The sequence below is a fragment of the Onychomys torridus genome, chromosome 6, assembly GCF_903995425.1.
Source record: "Onychomys torridus chromosome 6, mOncTor1.1, whole genome shotgun sequence".
Classification (NCBI taxonomy): domain Eukaryota; kingdom Metazoa; phylum Chordata; class Mammalia; order Rodentia; family Cricetidae; genus Onychomys; species Onychomys torridus.
The window spans coordinates 34,974,845-34,990,426 of NC_050448.1; the positions used below are offsets into that span (position 1 = coordinate 34,974,845).

General features: G+C 40.5%; 1 protein-coding gene across 6 annotated transcripts in view; it reads right to left on the reverse strand.

The window, feature by feature from the left end:
* Positions 1–15,582, reverse strand: part of Nbea (neurobeachin) — a 551,973-nt gene that overhangs the window by 56,200 nt on the left and 480,191 nt on the right. For all 6 annotated transcript variants that reach the window (XM_036189952.1, XM_036189948.1, XM_036189950.1 and 3 more), the window contains 2 exons: positions 12,434–12,574; positions 5,920–6,039 (listed from right to left, as the gene is read on the reverse strand). In XM_036189952.1, the coding sequence (XP_036045845.1) occupies positions 5,920–6,039; positions 12,434–12,574 (261 nt within the window). The remainder of the gene's footprint in view (positions 1–5,919; positions 6,040–12,433; positions 12,575–15,582) is intronic.

Genomic DNA, 15,582 nt, shown 5'->3' on the forward strand with positions numbered 1-15,582 from the left:
TACAGAAACAGAAACTTAGAATTAAAACTGTACTAGTAAAAGCTTAAAATGTGAGCCATGGCTTTGGGACCAAGAAGCAGACGGGTTGGGGTGGGGGTGAAGTGTTACAGTGGGGCTGTCCTAGACATTACTGAAGAAGGAGGAGATAAGGTCCCTGAGTGATGCAGAGGAGGGATGTTTAACAAGGCTGCATCCTTCAAAGTATCTAAGGATCTGTGTCCAAGGAATTTTTAGGTAGAATGCTTAAAATGACCATGAGAAATAAAGAAGAAACTTTTCAGGTTTGGGGCAGGGTTTAGAGATATACCAAGGTCTAACTTAAGATAGCAAAAGATGGTCAAAATGAGAGGCAGACTTAAGGTGAGGGTCAGTTTCAGCGTTCCAAACAGAAGGTAGCCACAGGGTGAAGCTCAGGAAGGGTGCAGAAAGCCCTCCTAGGAGTTATGTGGAGTATGCTTAAGGTGGTGTATGCACATCTGTACAGCTACATGTGAAGTCGAGGGATCTTTTGGGCACTTGAAGACAGTGTTCTAAGTCACAGCCTCCTGTCTCTGCAGATTTGAATGGGATATTTTTCTAATTCTGAACTATGACTAAACATACAGAGTGGCTGCATGTTTTTATAGCTGCTAGTCCAATAGGCAAAGGGACCTTGGCCTAACTCCCTACAAGGAAGGAGGCAGGCAGAAAAGCATTCAACTTCAAGGAGAGGCAAAGCATGAAAAAAAAAAAAAAAGACCCAAAGGGCAGAGGCAAGGCCCTAAAGGACGAGAGAGTCACAGTGCAGAGAAATGGGGAGCCCCAGACAGACAGCACCAAGAGGATCCTGCTGGCTTTGGTCTCCTGTCAAAAGCTGCTTTGAGCACTTAGCAAACCAACCAAAAGCATGTTTGTAAACTGTGAAGTGTTTCTCAAAAGGAACCCAGTCTGCTCTGCCTCCATGCAGGCATGTTAGACAAGGCTGGGCAAGGCAACTGCTGTTTGGATTACTGCCCCCCCCCCACATCACACCCCCACCCCCACACCACACACTGTTAAACAGCTTCTCTTTAAAGAAAAATCCAAGGAGTTTAAATAACGCTAAATGAAAAACAGTACAGAAAGACGTGGAATATTATTAAAGAAATAGCAAAGTGGATATTGTAACAGGCATTTTGTATCTGCAAATGTGATTTCTCGTTTATTTTAACAGCTATACTAAAACCCTACGGTACAGTTAATAGTAGTATATGCGTTCTGTCAAAAATAGGAAAATTTCCTCAAACACAATTTCTAATTTATAAACTTATGACAAGTTCAAGCTGCTGAGAAATTGAACTGGAAAGTATGTCTTAGGATGATAGAAGACCACTATTAACACTATCATAATTGTGTACCTATTGCATCAAATCTGACATTTCAGTTTAATATATTTTGCTGAGAGCCGCACCACTTTATGGCTTCCTGGTGAAATCAAATCTAACCCAGACGTTTTCACTTTCCTAATATAATTCACTGTGAGGTTTTAAAGCTGCCAGCGCTTTTCTATCCTTTTCCCAAAAGATTGATGCCTGGGCATCTGTTAATTCCTCGAGAGCTCATAATGGGTCACTGAGGCAGTGTGAGCACCTCCATTAACTGCATTAATTTACACTATGTCACCTTAATGACACTATGTCACAGCCACCTTTTCTAACATCTACATAGCTATTCAGAAAGTACCATAACAACTTTGAAGGTATTAAGGAAAATTAGTGGAAGGATATCTCTAAGTGGAATAGCTCTGCTCTCAGTGCATGGCTGAAGGAAAGAAATTTAAAATCAAAATACAAAACCCCAGAGCCAAAACTAACTGATTTGACTCTACTCTTGGGGCCTCTTCTCAGAGGTCACTTGGGCAGCTCCCCTTCCTACTCATCTTGTGTTCATTAGCACAGGAAGAAACTGACATTAATGGAGAGAGACAGAAGGAAACCATCCACTGCATTCTCAGCTCGCTTGCAAGGTTGTCTACCTCAGTAGATAGTGCAGAGATAGTTTCTCTCTGGAAACAAAAACACATTTCCTTGAAAACACATCAACTGCTATATTACATAGAAGAGACCATAAATAAAAATCCATGCTCCAGAAGCTAGTGGGATTATTATTCCCAGTAACTCACTCTCCCCTGCTAAATCAGTCATTTTAAAATGAAAAAAATACTTTAATAGATGTATTGAACCATGAACTTAAAATTTCAATTCACCATTAATTATTTTTAAAGACCTCATATATTCTAACATTTTGTCATAAGACCCATATTCTGATGCTATAACAGAAAGCATCAGAACACACATGAACATATGTGATTGCTCCCCCCACACACAAACACACACTCACAGGTGTGCACACACATGGAATAGAAACCTGATGGGAACCATATTGTCTGCAATTTCTTTTTTTCCTTTCCCTCCCTTCCTTCCTTCCTTCCTTCCTTCCTTCCTTCCTTCCTTCCTTCCTTCCTTCCTCCCTCCCTCCCTCCCTCCCTCCCTCTCTCCCTCCTCCTTCCTTCAATCCCTCTTTCAAGACAGGGTTTCTCTATGTAGCGCTGGCTGTCCTGGAACTCACTTTGTAGACCAGGCTGGTCTGGAACTTGGAGATCTGCCTGAACGTGTCATATTATGGTCAATAAGTACAGAAAAGTGCTGTGCATGGCTAAGGAAGGGCAGATGGAATTCAGAGACAGTACTGTCCACTCCCTAATGCACTTTCCAGAGCAGCAGCAACCACATTACTTCTTATAGCAGGATGACTTGGGTATGGGGAAAGAGCAGCCTAACATATGGCTTTAGGAAGAGAACTGTCATCTCTGAGGATGATGGTTTGATCATATGTTTAAAAAGTAAACATGCAGATGGCACTGAGCCACTGGCCCCATTATTAGGAATCACCCTATATAACATGAAGTTATATAGAGCCCCATTCCAGGATACAGAAGTCCATTTCTGTGTGTCTGAACATGCAGTCTTGCTGAAGAAAGAGACCCACAGTTTGCAGGGCTAAGGGTGCTGGTCAGGGAGAGCTGACAATGTAGTCTGCACAATGTCAAGGTGGAGAAAAACATTCCTTATAAGCCAATTGAGTGTGTGGTGGAGGTATGAGGTGGGTGGGGTTCAGTACGGCTGCTTGGGGATGAAAACCAAGAAAATTTCCACATTAGGGATAGCCACATTGATGGCTTCTTTGATGCCTGACTCCAGGTAGTCAAGTACCACAATTAGCAACAAAAATGTGAAAGTTCCTTAAATGGTAACAAGAGGAAGGCTGTAGGGGGATTTAGTGACTGAAATGCAGCTTGCTGAGATCTCTGGTAGTTGAAGCACTGACTGAATCTCAGGAAGGAAAGGAAAGTTAAGTTGAGAAGTGTGATTGCATAAATAAATTAGAAAAAACAACCCCACGTGTGTGTGGGCATGTGGGAGTGGACCTCTGAGCTAAGTAAAATGCCAATTCTTTGTTGTTATGATGCTAGGTAACCGTGAGGATGAGTTCCTACTTGAAATAGTTTGATAAACTAAGGATACAGCTCTGACTTAAGATGGAAATAGTCAATTGTATAAAAGAATATTTAACTTCCATGCAAATTGTCCACCAGGTGATTTTTGTAACATGAAGTTGAGATACTGCTGCCCACGGAGTGCCTTCCAGCTCCCAGTTTTCTTTTTGTTCTCCAGGTACATTAAATAAGAGTAGGCCCCTTCCTGATGCCTGGCCACAGTCAGCTGGAATGATGACTTATGGGTATTTTAGTTTAATTCCTTAAGGAAGTCAAGACTGTTAGGTAAGTGTGGGTCACCACATTTAAGTCAGCAGAGCTGCAGGTTAAACCCTGACTTTTTCGAAATGTAAATGTTATACGCATAAATTAAGACTGACTCTCATGAACTTTAATAGCAACAAATAAAACATGGATGTGCTACATTCTGCTTCAACCTCTTGTGATTTGCTTTGAAAAGGAAGCCAACCCACAGCTTCCATTCTCTCATAAAATTCTCACTTTGCTGACAATGTACTACTTTGTGTAAGTATTTTGGGTGGACATAGATATGCAAATCAAACAGCTGAGTTTAACTGGCTCCCTTCTGTAGGACTAAGCCCTAAATCCAGTGTTACCTAAACAGTTTTGCACTGATAAAGAGAAAAGGTTTAAAATAAGAAACTATCTATGTAATAATTTGATCATGTGATCTTACTATCAGAAAAAGAGAAAGGAGCACATTTTCCTGATCCATCAATCATGGCCATGTAGTCCTTTCTTTTTTCTTTAAGAAAGAAAAAGGCACAAATAAGCAATTAACACATCTTTGTATTTACCACTAGTTAAGTTGTACCAACTGTAAAATTGCTCTGCTCTCTTTCTGGGTATTGTGTATGCTGGTTTAATCTAATATGTATTATTGCATGGTATCTCCAGGCAGTCAAGTAAAAGGCTAAGGCTGGATAGAAAAGCCTGCATTTTTAATGGGTCTTGTCATTAATGCTTTATTAATTGCCCCAGGCTACAAAAACACAAAGCCGAGCCAGCTATAACACTATGACACATTACGGTCAGATCTAATTCCCACTGTGTTTTATGGAATGGGCCAAATATTGAGTGAACAGCAGGAAAGGTAAGTTACTGGATTGTTCTTTCCATCTCCTTATCCATTTGGGTTAGATAGAGGTTTTTTTTGTTTTTTTTTTTTTTTTTTTTTAAAAAAGAAAACACATTAATTGATCAAAACAAACAAACAAAAAATCCTGAGATACTTTTTAATCATTCTTAATTGAAGCTACTTGTTATTAACAAAAAACTTCAGTGCCAAGTATGGAGCACCTCCTTACTAGTTGTTGGTTAGGGAGACCTCAGAATCCCCTAAAACAATGCTTTTGCCATTCCTCTTAGTTGTATAGCAGAACTAGATGATACTGCTTAAGGCACCACACACCTTGATTATATGCTACAGAGATATCAAGTTGGAGCTCAGCTGGGAGTCTCTTCCAGCTAGCTTTCAAAGTGTTGGAAGGTGCCATATAGGCTGCTGGGGAAGAAATCTGGCGGTGAACCCTACATGTCACAATGTTAACCTCATCTATCAAAGGTCCTGCTTATCTGGGCAGTGGTGGCACAATTGTTAAGTGATTAAGCCACTACATTGCTGGCGTTTAAGGCCTTCTCCACAAGGAGTCCATACCTGGTATTGCAAACCTTCTCAAAAGCCCACACTGAAGGTGTCACAGGAGCTAGTGAGGAGCTTAACTTAGTTGTTTAACTAAGTGTGTATCAACCCACCTTCTAAATGCATGTTCATACCCAAAGACCATTACCACTCCAGCCTTAGTCAGAGAAACCTCTCTTTCCAGTAAGCTGCTGGAAGGCAGAGACTGATGGATGTAAAAGTGTCTGAGAATAAGTGAGTACTCAGCCCTAAATAAGACATTTATACCATCCCCTCTAAGGCTGGGGAACACTGGAAGAGGACATAGAAAGATGGTAAGAGCCAGAAGGAAGGAAGAAAGACTGCAAGAAACAACCAATGACTACCCCATATCTGCACATGAATGGGCCCATCAACAGCCAGGAGGGAGGAGGGTCTCAAGGAGCCCTACCCTTCACTGCTGAAACATTTCCTATGAGTTCAAGGAAAGGGAGATCATTTCTTTAAGTGATGCACCCACTGGTGACTGCCCCACTAAGTTCCAATGGGTATCCCCAATATATCAGTCAGACAGATGGCCTTTGTTAAACTACATGGGCCATACAAAAACAGACTTTCTTTAAGATTAGATGTAGTTTACAATTTTAATATAATGGAGTAAAGCCATAACATAAAATGTCATATATACCCATTTATACTTAAAAATAAAAATTTCAACACGTTTTAGACTTCCATGACTATAAATGATAAATAAACTATATACCTTGACATCAGAGGTATCTCTCTGACTAGTTCTCCACGACCTTGCAATGGATGAGAATGTTCGGTCCGGATGGTCAAATTTCCCATCATTTGCATTGAGGAAGAAGGTTGTGAATGGCTCCTGAGCAAAGAAAAGAATCAGTCATTGGATCATATGAAACACAGACAGCTACAGTCATTTCTTTTTAGAAACAAGACAAAACGAAAGAACTCTGAGGCCCTCCATAGGCAGAAGAAATACAGAGCCTTGGGTAAAAAGCCCACACCAAGGTGTCAAGAGACATGGATCCGGGCTGATTGTGCCATTGCATCCCATTGCTCCACAGTCTGGCATGACTTCTGGTCTCATGGGCATGTCTTTTTATCTGCAAAACAATGATTTACTCTATGATCTCTCTGTAAATGATTCCCACGGCATTTATAAGGGAGATTTCTTTTTTCTTTTTTTTTCTTTTCTTTTTTCCTAGTAGTTCAGCCTATATACACTAACTGCAAGAAGACAAGCCACTCACTCTGAGTGGGGAATTAGTTTGGTGATGTCCATCTTGGAGTAGCTAAGAACCCACCCCCACCCCACCCAGCACAGGGTCTACACAATGGTCTGACGCTCTTTAGAAATGCAATTCCTATTCAGTTATCTTGATAGCTCCAAGAACTCTGCAGGAAGGCTCAACTATGCACTGTCTTAGTTCTCACATGCCCTTCTGCTGTGCTGGGTTTCTCAGCTGCTCTTTAGCTTCTGTCCTTTTCCCTTTGCCAGATGCAAACATCCTTTTTCCTCACTAACACTGACCCCTGGAGACTCTTCTGGATTCAATGGATTCTCCCTGTATGTTCTGAGTAGCTGACATCTCCTTAGACTCTAAACATTGTTCCCACAGCTATAACTGCATTCCTCACTATGAAAGCATCCCTGTCTATCTCACTCTCTATTCCATCTCCTACTTAGCTTAACTCCTAGTGCACAGATTCTTCACTACTTAATCTGTTGAATAAGGAATGAACTAAAGTGAATGCAATCGAGACCTGACACTTCCAGTACTCTGTGACTGCTGCCTTTGACTAGTATCCTGAGCACTGTGTCTATCAATCAGGACATCTCCCATAGTAGAAGCCCTGGGATAATACCATCACAACACCTGGGCATTTATCCCATTTTAATGCCTGCTCTGCAGTTTTTAGGTTGAGCAGAGAGGCATTGCTTTTGACATAACTAAGTTTGTCTCCAAAAAAGAGTAAATAATATTCATTCTCACTAAGGATTCCCTAGTTACCTATAAGTAGAGCAAAATCAAATGTGTATTTCTTTTGCCATACTCAACCCTTTTCTCTGAAGCTTATGATGGGGAGGATCAATAATAAAAATCATTCCCAACTTTGATGATGTTAAGAATTCTGTGGGGCATTTTCCTAATTATTTGTCTCTTTTCTTTACTATGCAACTTCGTTTGTTTCTTAATGTATTAGACATTTCCCATGTCCCTTTACCCTTCTTTCCTTGCCACTAGTCTTAGAGGGTGATCACCTGGCAACATCCAGAAATATTTGCCTTTTTCAAATCTTCTGAAATTTTAGTGTGAATAGATTTAATCAATTTTCTAAGTTTGTAATATATTTTCTTAATTTTGAATGACAGAAAAGTGAGATGGAAGAGATAAGATCATGGATGATACAGCAAAAAACAGGGGAATCAATTATTGTTCAGCTGGAAACTCCACCTTGGCCTCACTCCTCACTCTCCAAACCCTGCTCTCTCAGAAAGGTGTCCAGAGTCCAGGCTCTCCCCTCAAAGCTTCAGACCTTGCCTGCAGGGTATTTAAGCCCAGATCTCTATACCTGCCATGTGATATCTCCTTCTCCCTCCCCATGCCTCATCTCTGGTGTGGAGGTGGGGGGCACTGGAGAGTCAGAGGAGAACATCTGGCCCAAATAAACCTGGTCATTTTAATTTGGCTTGATCTTGCTTACTGCATGTGTGGAGAAATCTACCATTGGGGTACCAAAAAAAATTATTTTACCTGAAAATGAAATATGCAGCCTGGAAGTCCACTCTGTTAAGATTTTAAGTTATACAAGAGATGAATGGATATTACCACAATTAGGAATAAAAACTATTTGAGGTGTGTCTCACTGATTAAACTTGCCTTGTAGACTTTTAATTTAAAAGTCAGATGGTAAATGTGGTATATATGCTCAGTAAATTAATCAAATTGGACTATTAAAAGTTAAAAAATAGTAGTGATAAATTGAGCAAAACATGACTTACTAATTTTAAAGTTTGATTGAACTATTTACCTGTCTTGGGCAAGTTCCTTTACATACTGTCGTGGAACTGCCTCTGGTACTTCATCAGTGTAAGCTGACACTGGCAGTCATCTTTAGGACAATTACAGGATCAGATCAGATAAGTGAAATAACAAAGAGAAAGCTTGGTGTATCTTACCTACACAACCACCAGCTTGGTGCACCCAGACTGCTAGTTCACTAGATTCCTCCAAAGGCCATGGCCACCTTCCCTGCCTTGTAACCTCTACAGACCAGTCAATTCCATGTTAGAAACAACATTCGTCTTTTTTGTTTTCTTCATTCCATTTAAAAACCAAAACTGAACCCCAACCATGTGTAATCACAGTAAAGTAAAGATGATAAAGGTCCACCAGCCCACTGGAACACATGGCTCTGGCAGGCCTTGTCCTTCTCCTCCATTCCCTCTGCCTTGCTAAAAACTGTTAGATTCCATTCCTAAAGCTAGTCACCAAGGTCTATTCCCTTATTTGGCCACTTCTTTCTCCTGGGACTGACTACCAAAGTCCAGCAATTAGAAGCCCCTTTTGTTCACTTAATTGACATGCCCGATTGAAATTAAATACTTCGTCCTAACGTGAGGTCTCCCCCTTTACCTTTGTAAATCGCCATTTGTCCATGTGCCACATCTGCCTCCTCTCTATCCAGCGGCAGTCCTTTGTCCCTCCAGGACAAATATCCCTGCCCCTTTCCCTTGTCCCCTCCCCCTCCTCCCTCATCCTCTACTCCTTTACCACAGCATCCTCGCCTATTCTAACCCAGACCTCCCCTTCTTCTCTTAACTATGACACCTGCAAGGTCATTCGCTGCTGTTTTTCTGCCTGAGTCAGAAAGCAGCCGCTTGAACTTTTCATCCCTGCTTAATAAAGAATCTCTCTGTAAAACCAAGTGTTTGGGTGTGATCTGTGCCTAATCCGGGATCTGGAAGGGAGCCCCCACTGTGCAGAAGTCCCTTTCAGATGCAGAACTGAAGTGCTGTGGAACGTTACAGAGAGGGAAAGGAAACAGGTTGATGCTGAGACCTCCCTGTGCTAGGTCTTGTTGTCTGTCAGACGGGCTGGCACCAGCCACTTTGTCTCCCCAGCAGGTGTGTGCCTCCCTCCAGCATCTGTGCAAGTTCAAGGCCACACTTACATGCGTGAAAAGGATGACTATTTCTACTGTACTTTGAGGCTTGAGATATAATTTTCTCCTATTTCTTTTGAAAGAATCAAAAAGTAAGTCTAGAATCAATTAGCATTTTCTATGAATTAACCTGTGTGCCACACTTCTGATATCTGATTAGATACCACTTGTTTTCCTCTAAGTGAATATGCACTGCCCTTAAGTGTCAGCATCCAAAATAACCACAAAGAAAGGTTTTATTTGGGTCGGCTAATGGATGATGCTTGTGAAAGTACCGATGCTCTTTTTACTAGACACAGGTATTTTTAATGATACATTACAGCTGAGTTTCTTGGGTAAATTTTCTAAATAATCTGTAATTATAAAAAACGTTCTAAATTATAAGCACATGTAGATATTAAAATTTTGAATGTTACCTATTTAATGTCCTAAGAATTATTGTTATTAAACGGCTGAAGAATTAGCTGAGCATACTGAGTCAGCCAGGGAAACTGGTCATAGTCAGTGAGTAGCATGTGATTACTCAGGGTGATGTTTCATGTCCTGGAAGGACAAATATCTGAGCACAACGTGTCCGTGTATTATCTTAAGAAATCCCACTTTGGAATGAGGGTTTATTCAGCATTTGTCTAGCAGCCATCAATGAATCTGTCTTTCTAGAGCCTGGCAAGTCAGACAAGTGATTTCACTGGGAGTTTAACTAAAAGAATATTCTTAATTTAAAGTAATGAGGTATATAGCTAATTAGCATTTTTATGCAATTATCATCATTGTCATACCAAATATATTGAAAGATAATGAATGTAATGACTTTAGGTCTAAAAGGATTGAAAGGTAGAAGACAGCCACTTATTTTAATATGTATTATATTTTATGAACAGATTCTTAGTGACACAAATTATAAATGCATTTTCTACTTCATAAAGTCCTTAGAGTAAGAGTGAAGAAAGCAAAGTTCCATGGGCCATTAGCTGAATGCTCCTTAAGCTGTTAGACCACAGGACTCCAGTACTCTGTCTCTGATAGCTTTTCATGAAGCATTTGAGCTAAATGAAAGCTAGATACATGTGTTGTCAGATTCAGCAGCTAGAAATAAAACATATTCTTTGGATTCCAAAATGAGTTCAAAAATATTAAACATCACACAAATAATATTTTATTGGTTACATGACCAAAGAGTAACATTTTGGGTATACCAGGTTTAAAATTTATGAAACTAATTCCACCTGTTCCTTTTCCTTCTCAACAAGGGTACTAGAAGCTGTTAAACAGTCAGGGATTCCCTATGAGACAATAATGTTTTCTGTGCAGTAGACACGGAAGATCACTATCAGGTCCTCGCATAGTTTCAGTCCTGTGCTCTACCCACTGGGACAGCAGGTCAGCCAGAGGACCTCTTGTTTTGTGACTGGATAAAAAGGTTTAGCTTACTTAGAAGAGAAAAATATTAAATAAATCTGGTGGTTGAGAACAAGTGTTTTTCTTTTAATATGTTCTGCCAATCTGTCTCCAGATTCGACTAATTGGCATTCACAGAAAACACATAACACCATTGTGTCTACTTCAAGATGCAATCAAACATTAATCTCATTTAAATCTCAAGACAACCCAATTAAAACATCTACTGTTGTTGTTGCTCTTGGGTTTTCACACATAGCCCTGGACTTTGGTCCATCTCCAAGAGGCCTGAGTGAGGTAATCCCCTTCACTGTGGTGGCTCACCAACGCTGTGGCATCAGGGACTCTGATGAGGTATAGAACGGCCTCTCAGAGTGAAAACTTTCGGTTTCAATGCTTTCTAAAAATGTGGTTATGTTATGACTCTGGGGGCCTCTTGCAAAGTGTAGGTAGACTAACCTGATGAAACCCAATGGGCTGTGTGGGTTGTGGGGGCTGTTCTTGGCCTGCTTAGGTACAGCCACATTTTTTCTTGGCTCCCAGAGCAGACAGCATATAGAACTTTACAGGCACCCTTTCCCTAGATTTTAAATCTATGCTTCCTGTACTGGTTTTTGTTTGTTGGCAGTTCATTCATGCCTCAGAGGTCATTCCCCACTATTAGTGATAATGACTAGAAATTTGGCTTTATGGCCTAATCACTGGTGATCAGAGAACTGAATTTATCAGTCTTTTTGTTTTCTTCTCTGTTTTCCTAGTTCTGAGTGCAAATCGATTAAGACTACATTTTATGCCTGTGGCTCTCAGAAATCAGGTCCCCTAAATCTTGACTGATCAGTTCTATAGTCTGCTCGGTTCTGAGGCTGGAGCCACAGGATGGATTCCATGAACTCTGTGTGGGAAACCAGAGGGTGTCATCTCTTGCCTGAGTGTGAAGTGCCTTCTGCCTACTGAGAGCACTGTGACCATTAAGTGAAGGAGGGTAGCTCTGACTGGTTCCCATAATCAGGCTTGGCCACAGATGTAATACTCTCAAAATTACAATTAGATCTAATTATTCTAGCGTCTAAAATACAGTTAAGATTTTTCTTAACTTCCAATTTCACACAATAAAGTTGAATCTTGGAGAGATGAGACCAATTAAAAACGTTGGTCTAAAAAAGGGATCACAATTTTCTGTCCTTACCTCTGGTTTATAAGTACAGAGTTGGTATTTTCTTAAAGTCAGTTTGGGGTTTGTTTCATTAACATATTAGTTGATCTAAAATTCAATATATACACCAGAGGGTCCTTTATGTCTCATTTGCAGATATAGAGGTGTGTGTGCTTGAGGCGAGGAGAGCGGCAGCATTAGTGTTAGTGACAGAGTGCCTGTTCATCATGTGCTATCCCTAATTTAAGAATAAGTATAGGAATTTAAGTAACTGGCTTCCTAACCCAATTCTACAAAGAAGACCATATATTTAAAAAAAAAAATCAAAGCAAAGTGTGGTTGTGCACATCTGTAATCCTAGCATTTGGGAAGCTGAGAAGGAAGATCATAGGTTGGACTCTTCCCTGGGGTACATGGAGTCCATTTTCTACTCACTGACCTCTAGTCATTAAAGTGAACCCCAAATGTACTTGATTTTCATTTAATTTACTTACACTCTGGAGTTAGAGACTGCTAAGTTAAGGACGATACTTACAATTCGAACAAGCCACGATAGAGCCGAAGTTGCTGTTGAGTAATGTGTATTATAGTGGTAGGGAGGGCTTTGATCATCTTCCCATGTCTCATAACGCTCTGCGTAAAACACTGCTCTCTTGGGGTTCAAAGCACCAATTGGCTGTAAAAAGATAAAAGGAAATGTTCTGTTCCACACAGTAACAGTAAACATCCTAGATGTCCAGGCTTCATTCTGAAAGTACTTCAGCACTAATGGATTGTATGGCATTTTCAATAGTGAATTTCAATATTCATTACTAATCAGTGTACTCGATAAAAATACACAGGGACATGTGTAAAGTCTCCAGACTTGGCTGCAACTTTAGAAAATTAGATTCCTAGGGTCATTCAGGTTTTTGTTATTTAAAATTTTTTTCTTGTATTTTTTTTTTTTTATCATATTCTTGGACCACTCTCAACCCTTCCCAGATCCTTCCCATCTCCCTACCCATCAAATTTTATGTTCTTTCTTGATCTCACTCAACAAATAAAACACAACAAAAAATAAAAACCCAAACAAACAAGTAGACAAAAACCTGTAAGAAAAAAATACCAAAACAAAATGAAAGTGATTCAATTTCAACTGTTCAGGTCAAATCAGTATTTTTATGGCTCCTTTTTGTTCTCCCTGGCTCCTTGGCACACACGATAGACACTGAGCTTGGCAATAATTATTAAAACAGATTTCCATACTGTTGTCTTTGCTGAGTTGTGGAACTTCCTTTGCATTGGCTTTCCTGTTTGCTAGGCTCAGTCTGTATGCTGTATGCTAAGGCACCAAGGTCCTTCAGAGGAGGAAGCACAGTTGGAACACTGGTCCTATCCTGCTATTGCCCAAGTGGAGCACTGTGAAGGCAATACAGACACCATCTTAGGGTAGGGCCACCACCTTAGACCACCTGCTGTACTCAGATCCAGAAAGGACCTTAGGAATGTGCCATGACAACTTGAACGGATACAGAGCAGTGTCCTCCTGCAGACATCCTATTGGCAGTTTATGGCCCTTGAAGATATCTAGATAATCATGCTGAGCAGTCCAGATAATCCTGTTCAGCAGGTTGTGGTTCCCAGACAAAAGTCTAACCCAATGGTTCCAAATGTGGTTTCACACCCAAAGTTTAGACCAACAGTTTAAAAAAAATCACCTTGCCCCACATCACTTCTACCCAATCCCAAGCTGCCAATTCCCAGCTTATGTTTTTTCCCTATAAAAACTCTCTATACCTGGGCTCATGGCCACTGACATATTTCCTTCCATTTGTTGGTGGCCCAGGATGAACTATGACAATAAAAGGACCCTTACTGCTTGCATTGGAAACGAGCTCCTTGGTGGACTCTGGGGGTTTTGAGAAACAGGTACAACAGCACCAATCCTTTTTATGAATATAAACAACACACTAAGTGAAGAACGGCTGATCCAGAGGACTCAGATTCGCACACAGGTGCCTTGTGAAGCCACTACAACAGTGCTATCAGGACTTTGGTGGAGGATATGGGCTACTTTCTTCCCCCCAAAAGCACATGTTTACTATTAGACCATGGCTCCAGACTTCTTAGCACACCCAGTCTTTAATGATTCCTAGCACATTCTCACTGTATAAAGTGAGGACATGACTGCTCCAAGATACGGTTGAGGGGAAGGTTTTTATTGTAGATATGAGGGAGGGAACAGCCAGAGGCATCTGGAAGAGTCCTGAGCAGGGAGAGAAAGCAGTAAACTAAACATGGTCAGCAAAATGGACCAGGTCTTGAAAAAAGAGGGGACAGGAGGAGTGGGGGTAGGGAAGACGAAAGAGATTGAGAGAGAGACACACACACAGAGACACAGAGACAGAGACAGAGACCAGGAGTGGCAGGGCTATTATAGCAAGAAGCCAGGGTAAAGAAAGCGCACAACTTGGAGAACTTTAGGGTAGAGAACAGGGTGAGAAGACCTGAGTTGAGCCACGGACACTGAGTGAGCCTAGACGTCAGCCTGAGCTTTCCTGTGCTAATAGGCACCACAGAGAGCCATCTGTCTCAGTTTCTTCTGGACAGGACACTCACGAGCGCAAATAGCAACTGCCTTAGTTCAATTTTCTGTCTGGTCTTGGTTTCCTCATATGTGGAGTCCACACTTACCAGCTAGGTACAAGTTACTGTTTTCAGTTGTATACTGTACAAATAAGTGTTTACACAGAAAATGAAAGTATTAAGTATATCAGTCTTTACCTACAAATTTAATATTACTACTTAAGCATGAAGTTCTTCAAAAGCTTAATCTGAACAGGAGAAGTCATAGAAAATTAGTGTCTCAATGGGACATATAATGTTACACAAGAGAGAAAAATTCATTTATAAATTGCTGTGAACCTTTTCTTTAAGTCCCAGAAGACTAATTTAAACAACACGATGATGCCAGCAATTAAGGCTGCCAGAATTTCCATAATAAGCTCTTATTTGTAAGGTGCTTAGCCTGAATATTGAAGTTATTTGTAAAGTATGCTCCTTTATGTTAGCCTTTACTATGACTTAACCAATATTAAACAACTTATTTATTTTTTAAAAGTTGTGTTTCTTGGGTACAAGAGTATTAATATTTTAAAGTTTCAAAACCATTGGCCTTCATTTTTGTGACTCCTGGGATGAAAGCATAAACCTTCCACTTACATACTTCAAAGCCTAAACCCCATTCTGTGCTAAACTTCGCCACATATAAAATCTTCTTTACACAGATGTAAAAAAGGAAGGCATGTTGGTTGTCAAATATTATGTAAAACTCTCAATATTTAAAACAAATGTAACTTTATGGTTGGTGAAAGGACAAGAGCTACCAAATAGGAAAATGAAAGTTAGGTAGTGAGCCAGATCTGGACTCCTCTAGATGTCCACATACCGAACTTCTAGCTCAATGAGCCATCTGAGCAGTGTGGTGCTTTCTGGCTTGAATGCACTGGTGGGTCTTTCAGTTGCCGGACAGCTGCCACTACAGGAGGGCCGACCTTATACTGAGACTGTTTGCTCACAAAACATCAAGGATGAAGGAAAAAGAAGCCTTTTCCTCAACTACCCAAAAAGGAGAAAATACATATTTATGTTTTCTGTTTGCTCAAGTTTCACTGAAGTCTCTCTACTGGAGTGTTTGCAGAG